Below are 17,996 nucleotides of genomic sequence, written 5' to 3'. Positions count from 1 at the left end.
TACTCGAAACTAAAACGTTATAACAGATTCTAGTTGGATTAAATATATAATATATAATAATAATAATAATCTAATAATAATAATATATATTATTATTATTTTTATTATTGTTTTATTATTCTTAGAAGGGTAACCTTTGACTTCGTAACCCACCCACCCCCTCCCCGTGGCCCCCTCCCCAAAAAAACGAAAAAAAAAGGACAGCCAATATTTTAACATCTATTTTGTCTAGGGTTTTATATAGGTAGAACCATTTCGCATGGGTGGGACACTGCTAACAGTGTGCCTTCCTACGCACAGTGTAGATGGTGACGTTGAAGGTTTCTTAGTAGAAGAGTACCTTTGTCTTGCCAAGCCCCTCCCCCTAATTTAAAAAAAGACGAAACCAAGAAGCATCATAAATGCCAACTTCCCACGAGGAGTCTTTCTTACCTCCTCGAGGTAAGAAAGACTCGAGACGGCAGCCTCTCACTAATTCATGCTTGCGCGCTTTGAACGAGTTAATTGTCTGGTTGTAAATCTGTCGGGATCAATGAAAAAGCCCTGATATTAATTTGCGACCCAGATTTTAATACGAAGGGTTAGTTTTTAGCGTCACTGAGCCGCTCATGCCTGCATTCAAGTGACTACGCTAATCTCTCTCTCTCTCTCTCTCTATCTCAATAAATAAAAGCAATAATGTGAAATAAGTATCTATTTCTATCTCTCTCTCTCTCTCTCTCTCTTCCTCTCCTAAAAAAAGCAATTATGTGAATAAAGTAATTTATTCTATCTCTCTCTCTTTTTCTTTCTTCTTCATTTAGGCATTGGCTTCTCTCTCTCTCTCTCTCTTCTCTCTCTCCTCTCTCTCTTCTCTCTCTCTCTTCCTAGATAGCAGTAATAAAATGTCTCTCTCGCTCTCTCTTTCTCTTCTTCATTTAGGTATAGGTTTCAGGACAACGTAGAACTCTCTCTCTCTCTCTCTCTCTCTCTCTCTCTCCTCTCTCTCCTCCTCCATTGTTTTGTGTATTCTGATCTACCCTTCGTTGCCCCTGGATATAGCGACTCTCTCTCTCTTCTCTCTCTCTCTCTCTCTCTTCTTTATCTCTTTGAATTCTTATGAAGAGTCATCTACATCAATTGCTTTCCGGTTTGTTGTTATTGTTGCAGCACCAACCCCCACTTTTTTATGGGGTGGGGTGTTGTGATGGAGAAGGGGAGGGAAACGGTATTGGGGAAGGGTTGGGTGGGGGTGGGGGGGGGGGGGGTGGTTGTGCTTGGGAGCCTTCAATCCAGTGCCATGTTTTGCGGAGGAGAGATGTTGTCATTATCCCGATCTGCGATGCGCGATGCTCGATAATTACCCGTTTTCGTCCGACAACAATCGTCTTTTTTTTTCTTCTTCTTTTTTTTCTGGTAGCTCCCCTTTCTACCCTCCCCCCAAACCCCGAAACCCCCCCTTTTTTATTACTGTAGTTTATTGTGGTTTTGTTATGGGAACATCAAGGATTTTTTTATTTTTATTTTTATTTTCTTTTTAAGGTTGTGTTTTGATGGCTGGTTATTTGCGACGTCGCAGTGATCTGCATCATTGTCAACATCAACATCAACGTCAGCGATGCTTACCCACCCAAACAATATGGCAGTTCTTCCTCGACCCTGACGGGAAAAACGGGCGGGAAAAACGTTGAGGTCCCCTCACGCACGCTGGCTCGCTATTTCTGACCCGAAACCAGGGCGGCAGGGCCTCTCCTTTGCCTGCTGCGAGGTTTTGTCTGCCACCAGACACCAAAGATCAGGGAACTAATTATGGCCGGCATTGCTTCAGTACAAGATGGCAATCCGTGGTTATCGTTGGCTATGAATAATCTTTGTAACTCTCAAAATGTATTCTCCTCATTCCGAGGAGTTTCGATTCTCGGGCATTCCACTGAGGTATGAGAGATGTGTATTTCTGGTGATGGAAGTTCACTCTCGACGTGGTTCGGAAGTCACGTATAAAGACGCTGGACCCGTTGCTGAATAACCACTGGTTCCATGCAGCGTAAAAACACCATACAAACAAAAACAAACAATAGAGTGACATGTACCAAAAAGCTGTCCCCGTTTGCTTGAGAGAAAGCAACTACTGTAACAGTAACCCCAGGAGCTTCTGAAAACAGAAACATCCTTCCTTGCAGAAGAGGAGAACAAAGAGAATTTAATATTCTACGTCAAGCAACATGCATCTTTATAAGTTGTCTTTCTCAAGGTGATGTCATACAAGTTCGAATCAATATCCAGAAGGAACACAACATTCCGGACCACTGCATAAGACCACAGCAATGGTGTTCTATTAATTATTATCAACGTGCATTTATATGGGACTTGCTAAACACCCAAGAACGTGTCTGCAAAGCGTCAGCAGACTGATAGGGCTGTCATGTGAAAAAACGAGAATAAATCGTAGAGGATATCTATAAGGGAATGGCTTCAATTAAAAATAAAGTGATGAATACATTGGATAGATAGACCAAAATAATAAAAAGACAATCAATGACAATGAAAAGTGCTAGAGTGTATCCTCAAGCAAGGAAACTCGAATCCAGGACTCTAAAGATCCACAGGCAATGGAAGGAGAGCAGAAGGAAGAGGAGGGTATGGTAACTGACCTCATGTGCCCCTCTGTAGGTTGGGCATTTAATCAACTACCCGTGACTTCAGAGGAGAATCAGCCTTACAGGCTTCTTTTCATCTTATCATTTTCTTTCTTGGGATTTACTTCCTTATCTCTACTGATAACGATATCAAAATAATGTCATTTAGTGGACTACAGTAAAGTGATAACAGGTTCTCCTTAGATAGTTTCATCTCTTCTTAGGAACATGAAAGATTATTTTCATCATATAAAAAACGCATTGAGGTATAAACCTACTTACCTTTGGTTATCTCAGGATCATCGATTAACCAGCTACGAATACCTTTCAGCAAAGTGGAGTCGACACGATATGAAATGACATTCATCACTGAGTATTTTGAGAAGTTCCTGGTTAAGGAAGCAGACAAATGGATCCAGAAGCCAGATGTAGTTGATGAGGTTGATGTTCCAATATCTTCGTTGGTTGGCTGTAACTTAGTTAACCCTTACATGCCCTGGGCACATAACTTTATGCCAAGAATGGAGGAGAAACAAATATCTATCACGTGGCAACTGGCAAGACGATACTAAAGCTTCTTTTTAGTGTTCCTTCGACTTTTAGCTGTGATATAGGCTAAAAGCAAATAAAGCTCACTTTAACAAATAACAAATTAATTATAAGTGCATAGCAGTTAATAAACATATAAACAGATTTGATTCTGTGGAAAAATGCTTCTCCTTCGTGAACTTTGTACAACCTGAACATCACCTGTATGTTAATCATCCTTATCTCTGACTGGGACTCTTCTCAGGTGAACTCTAATCTCTGTCGATAAGGCGATAAGGCGTAAGGTGAATTTAGCCAAAGGAGTGGTTTTGACATTACATGAGAAAAGAAGGGGGATTAAGTCATACCTCTTTTCGAATATCACTTTATATGTCAGAGTCGGTGTTAGGAAAAGACAGGGTCCCTAGTCACTACAGCTTTGCTGCTAATTTCTAAAATCAAGTTGGGCTCTTCTGAGATACGTGATATCTTTGATAACATATCTTGTGGTCCCCACGATGATCCGTCTCGAAGATTACCTCTCCCCCCTCCCCCAACACCGCCTTCTTCTGTCCAACCCCCTCTAATTCTCCATGCCCCTCCTTCCTTTACCTAACAACACCTACTCATTTCAAAAGCTTTTTCGTCGTTTCTCTGCCTCGCAGTGCTGAGCTAGTGAGTGACCCTGTCCCTGAAGGAAGTGTTTTTAGGGAACCTTTTCTTCTTCCTCCTTTCTCCTCGCACCTCAGCGGCCATGGGCTTGGCTTGTTGTAAAGACAAACCTTCTGTAACGAACTCTCAACGGCCTATTTCCTCATCCTTCTCTGGGTCAAAGAAGAAAACAGCGGGCGATCCTGTTCAAAGGCAACCGACAGCCTCGGCTAAGCCAGATGGTCCTGTGTCTGTACAGGCCACGTCCTCAGCTGTCCCAGTTGCTAAGCCTCGAAATTTATCCACGGGTCCTCCTGCCACCAAGAAGGAAGAGCTTGATCACCACCAGAGTGAGCCAGAACTGAAAAATGAGGTTGCCAAAGAAGTCGCAGAACCTACAAAGGTCGAGGGTGCTGTCGAAGATGAAACCTTGAAACAAGGGGAAGTTCAACAAAGTTTGGAGCCAAAAGAGGAGCCTCACAGTGAGGGCCCCCCAGAACTTGCTACAACAGAGGCTGATTCACAGAAATCTGAACCGCAGGAGGAGGTAAGGAATGTGCAAGAGGAGAAAGTAGAGACTATACAGGAGGAGGAGGTAGAGCTTGCACAAGAGGAGAAAATAGTGACTTCGCAAGAGGAAGAGGCTCATAGCACTGAAGAGACGAGGGCTGAACCTGAGGACACCTCCCCAGCCCAACCTGCATCTGATGAACCTGATGGGGAGGAAATTAAGGAGCCAGAACCTGCACTGACAGAGGAGCAGCCACAGAGCACCCAATCACACGTAGAGGAAACTGAAGAGATAAAAGAAGAGGAGGAGGATGTGCCACCTCCTCTACCTACCTCCCCTCCCCCAGAGTCGGACGAAGAGGAGGTCACCGTAAGGTAGGTGTAAAATAGTTTAGTTTTCCAGGTCAGCTTCATTCCTGACTTAAGGGAGATAAACACTTACAAATCAAAGAGCAGTTCCATTCAACTTCTATCTGTCTGACTTTACCCGGGCATTGCTATAAAATACCGAGAAGCACATCCTTCAGTTTTAGATGGAAAGTGTTGACCCAGTAGATACATCTAGTGATGTAACAGGAAATAAATCTTTCAATTCTGGAAAAGGGAACAGCAATAACCATCATCAAGAACGCGACTTTAATATGATGAGAATATTTTTGTTTCTGGTTTGCTTACAAAAGCCCCCATGTACAAAACCATATCGTCATTTTCAAGGTCAACATTCAAGTGATCAGTTATCACGAGCTGTCAAGATATTGGCGGTTGATGGAGTTTTCCTGGTCTCAGATAGAGGGAGTTTTTAAAAGTGTTTCATCAATCCAGGAGACCCTTGAATTCTGAGCCACCCCTCAGAGGACAATCATTTGAGGATGTGATGGGTTGTACTTCTTGACTTTTCTTTATTTTTACTTGGATTCCTCGAATAAGACAACTGTTTTCCACTTCCTTTAGATTACTCCTGTGGAGTCATTTTTCCATATTTAGAAGTTGAAGGGTACACTTCCCTGCTCATGATTGAGTAATATTTTCTTCTTTTACCTGAAGAGGGAGGGTAGCATTTTGGAATAATCTTATTCCTTTCTTGAAGTAATTGGAGTTATTTCAAATTATGAGGAAACAAAAACAAAAGCTGTGTGGAGGACCATCCCATTCTCCCCCTACATAAACAGTGGCACTGGCTAATGACCCTAAGGGTCGGTCCATTTAAGGAAATATTTTCATTGTGTTCGGGAACAAAGGTTCTTCATCCTGCCTATTTAGAAATTTTTATTTATTTATACCATCCAATTTAGGAAGCGATTATTTCCATAGATGGAGGGAATGCTATTCATAAAGGAACCTTACACTAGTGTGCCAAGTTTCACTACATATTATTTTGGTATTTTGAGCACTCATTTCCCAAATATTGAGTGATTGTTTTTTTTTTAATTCAATGTTATTCGCCAACTGGCCTGACGTGATTGAAATGAATTGAATATAGAATTTAGGCCATAGGCCAAACACTGGGACCTATAAGGTCATTCAGCGCTGAAACGGAAATTGAGAGTAAAAAGTTTGAAAGGTGTAACAGGAGGAAAACCTCAAAGCAGGTTGCACTATGAATCAATTGTTAGAGGGGTGGAAAGTAAGATGGAAGAAAGAGAACATGAAAGGAGGTACAGTAAAAGGAACGAAAGTGCTTGCAGCTAGGGGCCGAAGGCACGCTGCAACTTAAGTAATGCCTACAGTGCAAAACGTGATACATGTTAGTTATAGCAGAGGATTATTTATTTTTTTTTTACCTTTTCAGCTGTATCTATCTAGTATTCTTTTATCAAACAGAAAGTCTGGACACCCATCTTGTATACGATACACACAATCGAAAAAGTTTAAAATAAATTCTCTCTCTCTCTCTCTCTCTCTCTCTCTCTCTCTCTCTCTCTCTCTCTCTCACACACAATCAAAGTCTTATGTCTGCCTTTTATGAGCCATCTGTATGGGGGCTATTTACTGGAGGGCTGTTCTAAAGAAACCATGACTCTGAGGCTGCTCTAAGAAACAGAAGAAAGCAACTGCAGACCTTTAGCATTCAATTGAAAATCTTTTGTGTCTTTACACTGTTAGGCTTTAGGTCAGTTACGTAACAGTTGATGTTTGAGCTTCAATAAGATCTTGGATTTTTTTTTTTCAAGAATTCTGCAATGAGACCCACGGTTTCAAATCTTACTATAGTAGATTCACATCAACCGTACATCTGGTGTCTAGGCCAGTCCCTTACGACGCTCCTGATTGGCTATTGATAAGCGCCAATCACAGGGCTGGAAACTCTCAGTCTCTCTGGAGAGTTCACATAGGCAGGATACATGTTTCACCTCTCCTGAGGGATACGTCTTTCAAAAGTATCACTCAGGAGCGGTGGAACATTCATCCTGCCTATGTGAACTCTCTCGAGAGAGACTGAGAGTTTCCAGCCCTGTGAATGGCTTATCAATAGCCAATCAGGAGCGTCGTAAGGGACTGGCCTAGACATCAGATGCACGGTTGATGTGAATCTACTATGAAAGAGTTAATAGTAGCCTATCTTGCTTTCCTTAGGCTTCAGTGTGCAAAGGTACATATCTTTCCATCGTGTTACAGCAGTCATGGACTATCTTTTTTTATTATGAGATGAATCTTACCTATTTATAAAAATGGGATAAATTCTGGTACCCTTCTATGTTCTGATGATCAGCTTGTCAAACTAAATTGTCCATTTGTCTTCCTGGGAGAAACTGTATTTGCAGTCATATCTGGTTCCTCTTTCCGATAAAATATGTCAGCATTTATGTACCTCTTGATTCGTATTACCTGATTAGGTTCTTTTTTATTTGCTAGTCTTTTACATTTACTCATATCAGGATAAAAGAAGCCTTTGACAGAGTTCCATTCTTATAGTCTTGCAGGCAAGTTTGGCTTCCTTTGTAAGACGTCCTGTCCTTCTGTAGGCCCAATCTTCTGAGCAGAAACTTGGTGTCCACACAGAGTGGATAGAGAATCCTTGGTGTCCACGCAGAGTGGATAGGGAATCCTATGGTGTCCACGCAGTGAATAGGGAATCTATGGTGTCCACGCAGAGTGGATAGGGAATCTATGGTGTCCACACAGAGTCGATAGGGAAACCTTGGTGTCCACACAGAGTAGATAATGGAAACCTTGGTGTCCACGCAGAGTGATAGGGAATCTATGGTGTCCACACTGAGTGGATAAGGAAATGATGCTTACCAGGGTAGACCTGATTTAAAGACTCCTGGAGACATCCTGTGCTTTCCCTCAGAAGTCTGCATCACGTGAAACTTTGTAAATGAAGAGAGTTATTGTACAAATGGACCAGAACTGTCTAGTGTAGCGAGATAACAATAGGAACCACAATCCTGGTAAATTATACTTATCTCGATCTGTGCATCCCATACTCCCTCATCATTCTTCTCCCCCCCTTCCCCAAAACCCACCTCCTTTCCCCCAAAACCCTCTTTTACCCCACTTCAAATGCCAACACCAGTCGATAAGAAATCAAAGTTATCTTGTTGTTTTGATCATTCCATTGGGTATTTACGCCCAGTTGATCACTCAAGTCTGGGTTTTCTCTTGGAAGCAGAAACTTTTCATAGGTTATGATTACTGTTGTTAATGAGATAGAGGTCTTAATCTGATGATCATCCTCTTCTATAATTATTGCTCTTCTGAAGGTCGTCCCTGAAGATTAACGATGGAGTAGCCTCCTGTTTCTTTTTTAAACTCAGAAAATCACAGTGCACATTGAAATTTAGAACTGTGTTTAGTGGGAAACACTGATTTACCATTTTATCCTTTTTAAAGATATATTCATACTGCCTGTTACGTTCAGGTAAAAGAAGAAGGCTTTTGCAATAATTTTATTAATTTTACAATTAGGTGCTATATTAGGTTCACTTCAACCGTGCATCTGATGTCTAGGCCCGTTCCTTACGACGCTCCTGATTGACTGTTGATAAGCCAATCACAGGGCTGGAAACTCTGTCTCTCGAGAGAGAGTTCACGTAGGCAGGATGTATGTTCCACCTCTCCTGAGGGATAAGTCTACAGCCAATGAGGAGCGTCGTAAGGGACTGGCCTAGACATCAGATGCACGGTTGATGTGAATCTAATATAGTAGCTAATCACTGGGAGGCTCAGGCAGCATTGCTACTCTGGGACTCTGGGTGTTTGTTGGCTTACGTGGAAGAAAGTCTGGAGTGCTGATGAATTACAGTGAGGTCTTGAAATGAGTTGAAGTTGAGGAGATAAGAGTTTTTTTTCTTTCTTTCTTTCTTTTTTTTGTAATCTGAGCCTTGGGTTAGCATCAGTCACGATCAGTCACTAGGTAGGAGTGTCTCTCATTCTCACCCTCAAAGTTAGCATTTTCATTGAAAAGTTTGAATTCAGAATCATAATGACCGTTTAGGATTAGAACAGGGAAACTTAGAATGAATGTCATTTAAATACAATGCACCACAATATCTTGCAACGTACTCATTGATACTGGTTTATTATGCTGATGCTATTCTAAAACATTGATAAAGGTATAAATTCTGATCCATTTATTGGCAAAGAACTTTTTTTTTAATTAAATTTGTACCACAATATTTTTCAACAGACACATTTATTGTTTTATTGGCGTGGTGCTATTAGGCACCAATTTGAAACCACTCGCAAAGGAATAAAATCTGATCCATTTATTGGAAGAGGAGTTCTTTTATTACAGGATCATTAAGGCAGCACTGATCAGACTTTCAGAAATGTGCAACCAAGAAAAAGTTGATAGGAAATTTTATTTAGTCAACTTTCAAAGCTATTGTTTTTCACAGAATGTTATAAACTACTTGTAAAGAGATGGATGTATTTTAGTGATTGTTTGCACAGAATGTTATAAACTACTTGTAAAGAGATGGATGTATTTTAGTGATTCTTTTCACAGATTTTTATTAACTACCCATAAAGATTATTAACTACTCATAAAGATATGGGTGTTTTCTAGTGCCTGTGTTTTCACAATTTTTCCGATACTTACAAGGTGTTATTAAATACTCATCAAAGCAATATCCATCCACTTATGAAAACAGTGTCATTAAAAAACTGTTGATATGAATGCAGTCGAGATGAAAGACAAAGTTTCTTTAGCCACAGAATCAAATACAAAATCATTCCTCTTTCCCTTTAAATCCCAGATTTCAGAAAACGACTTAACAGGAGATGCAGAATCAAAAAGACTGATCAAAGAACAAAACTTATTTATGAAGTGACTTGACACAGGAAGAACCTCGCTGCCAACACCTACGTGACCCAGATCAGTAGCCGAGAGTTCAAAGTCAAACTGTACCCTTGAATATTTTGAAATAGGGGAGATATCTCTCTTAAGAGTTGTTAATGTGGATTCAGGGGGTGGGGGGAATGGTAGACGTTATTTAATGTTGTAAACCACGTATGAAAGAAGGCAATTGATTCACCTGCAAGGGCAATATATATGCAATTATGGTGGTGTATGGTATGTGATTTCCTTGGCGCTGTTAGGTGGCAGAATGCTTTGTTGTCAGATAAATTGCTGCCATGCCATGCAAGTGCCGTGAATGCAAGACTCATTGCCTGTGTATGTATGTAGTATATATATATATATATATATATATATATATATATATATATAATATATATATATATATATATAATGTCACTACAGTCCTGGTTTTGGTTCGAATCCGCGGGAGGACGAAATTATTATCGACTAAAAAATTTCCCCTTCGGTTAACATACATGAAAATATATTAATTCCGAGGTAGAGCGAATTGGGCATTAAAGGAATTTTGTAGCTTAATGTTCTCTATATGTCTATAAAAATGTTTATATATATACATAGTACATACACACAACTAAGCATTTTTGTGTAATATCCGTAACCGTCCACCGATAATAATAATAGCTGGGCGACGGAAAAGTCCCCCTCGGCCCTCATATCTAAATGTCAGCCTCTCGAAGTCTCTACCTTTGCCCAAATGACACGTAAGTCAGACCACGGCACGTCAGGTTACTGTCTCCAATTCTCTGTACGTCTCCATCATCACGCGGCGGTGAGTGATGCTCACGTCTGTGCGCGTGACGCACTGCAGCATTGGAGGCCGGTGGTAGCGGCACAGGGTCACAATGAGACCCGACAGTGGATGAGGGAAAGGGTTGTGTTCCCCTGTATGTTATGGAAAGACGTTCAGTCGTCAGCGCTTTTAGGTTGTTTTTATGATATATACAGACCAACATACCTATATATATATATAAATATATATATATCACATATATATACATATATATATATTATGTGTGTGTGCGTGTGTGTGTGTGTATATATGTATGTACTGTTAGATATATATATATATCTATATCTATATATATATATATATAGATCTAAATATATATTATAATATATATATATATATATACTATAATATTTTATCTTTATATATTATAATATATATATATCTATATCTATATATATCATATATATGCATTAATATAAATTATTTTATACTTATCCAATTTTGCATACATATGCAAGTATATACATGCATAATTCCTGTCATATCTAAGAGGACCATATACTATAAGCCATGCCCAGTTTTTTTTAACATAGGCACCCACGTATACTGTATACAATATACGTGGGTGTACAGTATACGTCTGTATACAGACATCTCAAGTCACTACAAGCTGTTTATCCACGGAATAGAAATTAAATCTCCCTATCCAACCCGACGTTTCGAAGAGGTGGCCTAACGGGTGTTACGAGTTCACGAGAATCGTTCTGTCTACCTGACATCCTTGATGATCGATTGGGCAATCAGACGCGAAGGTCACGTGATGCTGATTGGAAGCGTAATCAGGGCAATTAACAAAATGTGAAAACATTTTTTAATCTCTCTGACTAGTGGTGTAAGATTACACCCTAACCAGGGCAGGGTGTATCTTGATAAGATAATAAAACTCGGACAGGTTACACTACTTACTGTAATGAGTGAGACCTGTTCTTTCTGTACTTCCCTGTATTTCTCATTACCTCCTCTGATTTCATTTAAATGGTCTCCATATTCTTTGGAAGCTTGAATTTCTCGTCAGCGGCCCCTGAGGGCGTTGTTCCATATAAATAGGGTTCATCTTCTGATGATACTAATAGTAATAATAAGTTACACCTTATTTACAGTTAAATTTAGATTTAAGTTACCTTCCACCAGTTAGATTTAGATTTAAGTTACCTTCCACCATTATAGAATGGTTCTCAATCATGCCTCATCACTTACAGAAACACGACTAATCTATCCCACCGTGGGAGTAAATGATACAGGGTGTCCATAAAGTCCCAGTGCCATTCTGAGCAATAAATACTTCTAATGGTGCTGGGACTTCGTGGACACCCTGTACTGGCTTGTTATGCCACCAGGATGTCTGTTGGAAATGTAGTGGGTCGTGGCCATGGTTGAGGGAGAACGTTCAGGGCTAGCAATTTCATCCCAAAAGAGATACTGTGAAACGAGATTTCACGGGTCACGTGTCTAGGAATATAATGGAATGTAGAGGTTAGGCTCCAAGGCCAATTGCTGGGACCTATAAGGTCATTCAGTGCTGAAAGGAGAACTTAGAGTAGAAAGGTTTGAAAGGCGTAACAGGAGGAAAATCTCAAAGCAGGTTGCTATGATACAATTGTTGAGAGAGGGTTGAAAGTAAGATAGAAAAAAGAGAATTTGATCGGAGGTTGAGTACAAGAAATGAAAGGGGTTGCAGTTAGGGGCCTTAAGGGACGCCACAAAGAACCTTAAATCATACCTCATGTCTAGACAAAGACACTTGTGGTGCTCAACGTAGAGACATGTTCTTGACCAAAGTTGAAGAAGTTGGACAGCTACTGTAGGAACTAAAGAACAAATGAATGCGTTTAGAGACCATGAGAGCGTTCTAAAGAACCATAGTTCCTAGCTGACGAGTGGTTTTCACGCTCGGCTGCCAATCCGGTGGTCCGAAGTTCGAATCCCGGCCAGCGCGGAATCAGTGGAATTTATTTCTGGTGATAGAAATTCATTTCTCGAATAAGTGTGGTTGGGATCCCACAATAAGCTGTAGGTCCCGTTGCTAGGTGATCAATTGGTCCTAGCCACGTAAAAATATCTAATCCTTCGGGCCAGCCCTTGGAGAGCTGTTAACAACTCAGTGGTCTGGTAAAACTAAGATATATTTTTTTTTCTAAGGAACCACAGGACCACTTGCAGATGGTGCTTAGTAACGGCGATTTATAGGACGTTTGTTGAATCAATGGCCTTTTTCAGTATTAATCGGATATAGTGGAATTAGTCTGTGTCTGTTTATACTATCTGAAGAAATGTCAGAATTGACTGATATCTCTGACTAGGCTATACCGTACCGGGAAGGATGTCATATCAAAATATTTCATAGGCTTATTGAGGGAGTTATGGTATTAGAACCTTTATAAGAGTTCAAGCGCAGATGCAGTACATTGCTACAAAAAAACGATGTTCCTTGTATTTCTAAATATTTAATTACATTCTTAGCTATTTATTTATTTATTTATTTATTTATTTATTTATTTGTTTGTTTATTTATTTATTTGATAATTGATCGTTTTTTTACTAATGACAGATCTCTTCATGTATTTTCTATTACTTCTGTTATTTCTTTTGTATGAACACCATATTTTTTGGAAGTTTGAATTTTAAGTCATTGGCCCCTGTAGGCCTGTTCCAGATGAATACGGTTCATCTTCTGAATAATAACAATTCAAGCATAAAAATCTAGAATGTGGTAGACTGTTGATATCAAAATGTGGAAACTCACTTGTGGTCCTAAGGCCTATAGACATCAACACAGAATTGATTTTCAGTGAATACACGATAGGAAGAAGGAAATTTTAGAATATAATGTTGAATTTAGGTAGTATTATGAGGAGGAAAAATGAGGAGGTTGTGAAATAGCTAATCAAGGGGCGTGGTTAATGGGTTGATAAGTCTCTCTGGATGACAGCTTATCTGAGGGATTGTGAGGCAATAAAAAAAAAAGCATAGAGATAGTTAAGCCCAAGAGAGAATGAAAGACTGAGAACTGAAGAAAGCTCTTTCTAGGGAAAATGGTGCACAGTATCAGTTGGCCCCGTAGCTGCAACCTCTTTCTTTCCTTTTACTGTACTTCCTTTCATATTACTTTCCACTCTCTCCTAACAATTGATTCATAGTGCAACTGCTTTGTGGTTTCCTCCTGTTACACCTTTCATACCTTTTACTCTCAATTTCCGTTTCCTTACTGAATGATCTCATAGGTCCCAGTGCTTGGCCTTTGGCCTAAATTCTATATTCAGTTCAATATCACTTGGCCTAGGGCGATACAAGATGAACGTGGGAAGAGCGTGAGTAGGAAGGCTATAGGATATAGTTTGGTCATGTAAGAGGAAATAGGGAAGAAAGCACGGAAAATGGGAATTAGGAATGGGAGGAAGGCTGAGAGACTGGTAGGAATGGGAAACATGAGAGTTGCTAGGAAACTTAATAATGCATTGTTTAATAACACTTGCTTTATTAGCATCTCTGTTATTATTGTTCTAAGTCAAAATATGCGCAGTCATATGAGACAAGCGAAAGGATTATATATATATAATATATATATATATATATATATATATATATATATATATATATATATATATATAATGTTTGTGTGTGTGTGCGTGTGTGTGTAGAATCTACTGATCACTTTCACTTTTTACCAGATACATAATATGTAATTGTAGCCACAGTGCCTTTTCAACTTCTCGAATTCTTCGCGCGTTTTTTGAATACGTTTGTCACTACAAAGCCTTAAGATCCAAGTGCAAGAAATATGAGGAAATTATATGATGTCCGCCTATAACAGTTACATTTAAATGTGTGTGTGTGTGTATCAAGCTCTTGTTAGCAACCCTGCCTCACCAGCTAGACACAGAGATTGTAAACTAAATGTCACAGGTGTAAAATGTCACAGTAACTTAAGTAGAGAATAATCAGGTCTTATGGCGCCCCCACCCCCCCCCCCCACACACACACACACACACAAATTACAGATGAATATAAACCATTAGTTGTGATAAAGCGAAGATGTCATGATCAAACAAAACATGAGAGAGAGAGAGAGAGAGAGAGAGAGAGAGAGAGAGAGAGAGAGAGAATGTGTTCTTTGAACTATAACGGTTGCGTGTGGCAAGGCAATATATGGGAACCGGGGTTGCTGGCTGACTAGGCCAATTTCGACACCGTGCAGCAGTTCGACATTCCTTTGTGTGTGTGTGTGTGTGTGTATGCATTTGTCTCTTAACTGTATATATATCTGAGAGCACACGAGTGTCATATCGTACCTGGTACCACGTCCTTCGTCCTTTGAGGCTCCTTTCGCTAAATAAAAGCTTTTTATTTTTTGCAATCGTTTGGGAGTTAGTACATTTTCGCTCACTCAGGGAGTTAGCCTACAAGCGACTTTGTTGTTGTTGTTCTTGTTGCTGTTCTTGTTGGGAGAGTAGGAAAGGTCTATGGAAAAGCCTAAAAAGGTCTGAAAAGGGTGTTTTGCGTAGAGTTAAAGATACAGGAATTTTAGGATAGGATTTTTATGATTCATTTATTAGAATGAAAATATAAAACAATAAATAATGGGCCTGTTAAACAGTACAGAACAATTATTTTGGATAAAATATAGCATATTTATTCAAATTTTCGGTGGTGAAACAACGCGCTATTTGACCATAGATTTTAGCACACACCCCGGGTAAGCTGGAGGCCGGATCACGCCTTGTTTTGTATCTATAAAGTATAAATATACAGTTATAGTTTTCTGTAAGAGGCGAATATTTATCTGTCTGTCTGCACTTTTTCTGTCCGCCCCCAGATCTTAAAAACTAGTGAGGCTAGAGGGCTACAAATTGATATGTTGATTATACACCCTTCAGTCATCAAACATACCAAATTGCAGCCCTCTAGCCTTAGTAGTTTTTATTTTATTTAAGGTTAAAGTTAGCCCTGACCATGCATCTGGCACCTCTATAGTTGCCAACAACACAGGCCACAACAGGACCGTGGCTGAAAGTTTCTTGGGCCGTGGTTCATACAGCATTATACCGAGACCACCGAAAGATAGATCTATTTTCTGTTGCCTTGATTATACGCTGTACAGTAAACTCGATTGTTTACTTGTTTACTTTTATGTTCACTGTCAAATATGTTACTGGCTTTTCTCATCCACACGAATTATTTACTCTCTGTGTTTGATTAAGTCCAACAAGTTTGAGATATTAAGAATCTGAAATTTTGCTACCTGAAATATAGTTCAGAATTGGCTTAAGTTTAACGTTAGTTCGACCGATATTTTATCGCCAGACATCTGATTCGCGTACATTATTTAAAAGCCATATACCGAAACATATAGCTAATTGTTAACAAAATACCTGCAATTTGTTCTTTTGCAGTTGTGAAAGACCTCCACGTCGTTATATATATATATATATAAGATATATATATATAATACATATATATATATATATATTATATAGTATATATATTTTTTTTTTTTTTTTTTTTTTTTTTACAAAATTCGAACCCTCTAATGGATGGTTGAATTCACTGCGTTGCTATTATATGACATTTAAAATTTATCCTGTTTTCCTGCACGACATTTGAAAAGGAATGCAGGAAGCAATTATTTGAGTATCACAATAAAGTATGAAAATTGTTGCACTAAAGAATTCAATTAAATCATAATGTATTTTAATGGCAAACACACACACACACACACACAAAACGGTCTGTGTTGGACTTTGTAACTGCATTGCTAAAAGTTGTCTCTTAATATTCAGAAAGTGAAGATGTACTATTATAAACATTTGATTGATTGATTGATTGACTGAGTTACAGACTTTTGGCATACATGCCAAGCACTGGGGAAACTAAGGCCATTCAGCGCTGAAACGAAAATTGACAGTAAAAAGGTTTGAACGGTGAAACAGGAGGAAAACCCAATGCAGTTACGCTACGAATCAATTGTTAGGAGAGGGTGGACAGTAAGATGCAAGAAAGAGAATATGAACGGAGGTACAGTAAAAGGAATGAAAAGGGGGGGGGGGTTGCAGGTAGGGGCCTAAGGGATGCTGTAAAGAACCTAAGTAATGCGCACATTGCACTTTTGAAGTAGGCCTATGCTATTTTAGAGCATCTGCAGATTGTCTTAATTGTGGTTCATGTATCAGCAGTTTAAGTTCACTGTAAGAAAGCTTCCCTCCTCTCTACGGGAGATCGTCTGCTTATTTATTTATATATGAGAATAATAATAACCTTTATCTGTTGAGGACTTAGGCCTATTGGCACACTCCTCCATCTGTATGTAGGCCTAGCGGCTCGTTCTAATCGACTTTCAAGACCCCCCCCCCCACATGTTAATTAACAAAATTGTTACAATCGCTTATCATGGAGTTTACGATCCTGGTATTGTCGTCTTTCTACCACGCAATCAGATCGAACCCTACATAGACCTATTCCACTATATAGAGATAGAGGTATAAGATATTTGTATTAACTTGTACAGAATTCAACGGAACACACACACACACACACACACACATGTCCTTTAATATCTCATAAATCGCTCTACCTCGGAATAATATATTTTTATATGTGTAAACCGAAGGGGGAGTTTTTTAGTTGATAATTTCCCCTTTGGTTTACATATATGAAAATATATTGATTCCGAGGTAGAGCGAATTAGATATTAAAGGACATTTGTAGCTCGAATAATCTTTATATGAATCACGGTGATGTGATAATTATTCATATATATATATATATATATATATATATATATATATAATATATATATATTGCTTTTGTTTGTATGGTGTTTTTACGTTGCATGGAACCAATGGTTATTCAGCAACGGGCATAACAGTAAATAAAGAAAAACAAACAAACAAACTAACAAACAAACGTAAGCAAGACTTAAATACATACACGGCAGTCGTAGTTTAGCGCAGAACTTGGCAACCGTATACCTTCTCTCTGGCGTTATTGGAGAGAAAGAGAGGTTTGGGAGTTGGAGCCCCCCGGGGTGGAGGGGGTAGGGAATTGGAATTTAGGAGGGGGGTGGGGGTGGGGTGGGGAGGGGGTTATAGACTGGCAAGCACACCTTTACACTTGCTGATCCTCTTTAAGTGCTCCGAGAGATTACTGTCTATATACCTTAGTTTTGTGTTGTTGTGTGGGTGTATGTAGGTGTTGTGGTACTACCCTTAAAGTGCTAAGCTCCTCCGGTGCCCTTGTTGTCTGTGAACTGCTGTTTACGTTGTTGTTTGTTTCTGTATGATTTTTGTTTTTTTAGTTTATGCTCTTTATTTTCACACTCATTATGTATATATATATAATATATATAATATATATATATATATATATAGATGAGACCATAAAACGCCAAAATATAGAAAGTAAGTACTATATTTCAGAGACTGGTGTCTCTCTCTTCATTACTTGCCTGAAGAGAGAGACAGCAGTCTGTGAAATATGGTACTTACTCTCCATATTTTTCCGTTTTTATGGCTCCTTTTATTAGATGGAGTTCTGTTGTAACCGAACATTTTTACTAGTCATATATATATATATATATATA

General features: G+C 39.1%; 1 protein-coding gene across 1 annotated transcript in view; it reads left to right on the top strand.

Moving 5' to 3' along the window:
• The first annotated feature begins 3,747 nt into the window (after positions 1-3,747).
• The window catches only part of LOC135217892 (arginine kinase Met e 2), a 73,575-nt gene continuing 59,326 nt past the window's right edge, over positions 3,748-17,996 (top strand). The window contains exon 1 of the mRNA XM_064253930.1: positions 3,748-4,679. Coding sequence (XP_064110000.1) covers positions 3,898-4,679 — 782 coding nt within the window. The 5' untranslated portion in view covers positions 3,748-3,897. The remainder of the gene's footprint in view (positions 4,680-17,996) is intronic.

Source organism: Macrobrachium nipponense, chromosome 9, assembly GCF_015104395.2.
Source record: "Macrobrachium nipponense isolate FS-2020 chromosome 9, ASM1510439v2, whole genome shotgun sequence".
Lineage (NCBI taxonomy): Eukaryota > Metazoa > Arthropoda > Malacostraca > Decapoda > Palaemonidae > Macrobrachium > Macrobrachium nipponense.
Note: the sequence above shows the minus strand (reverse complement) of the source record. Positions and strands in the feature narration are given on the sequence as shown.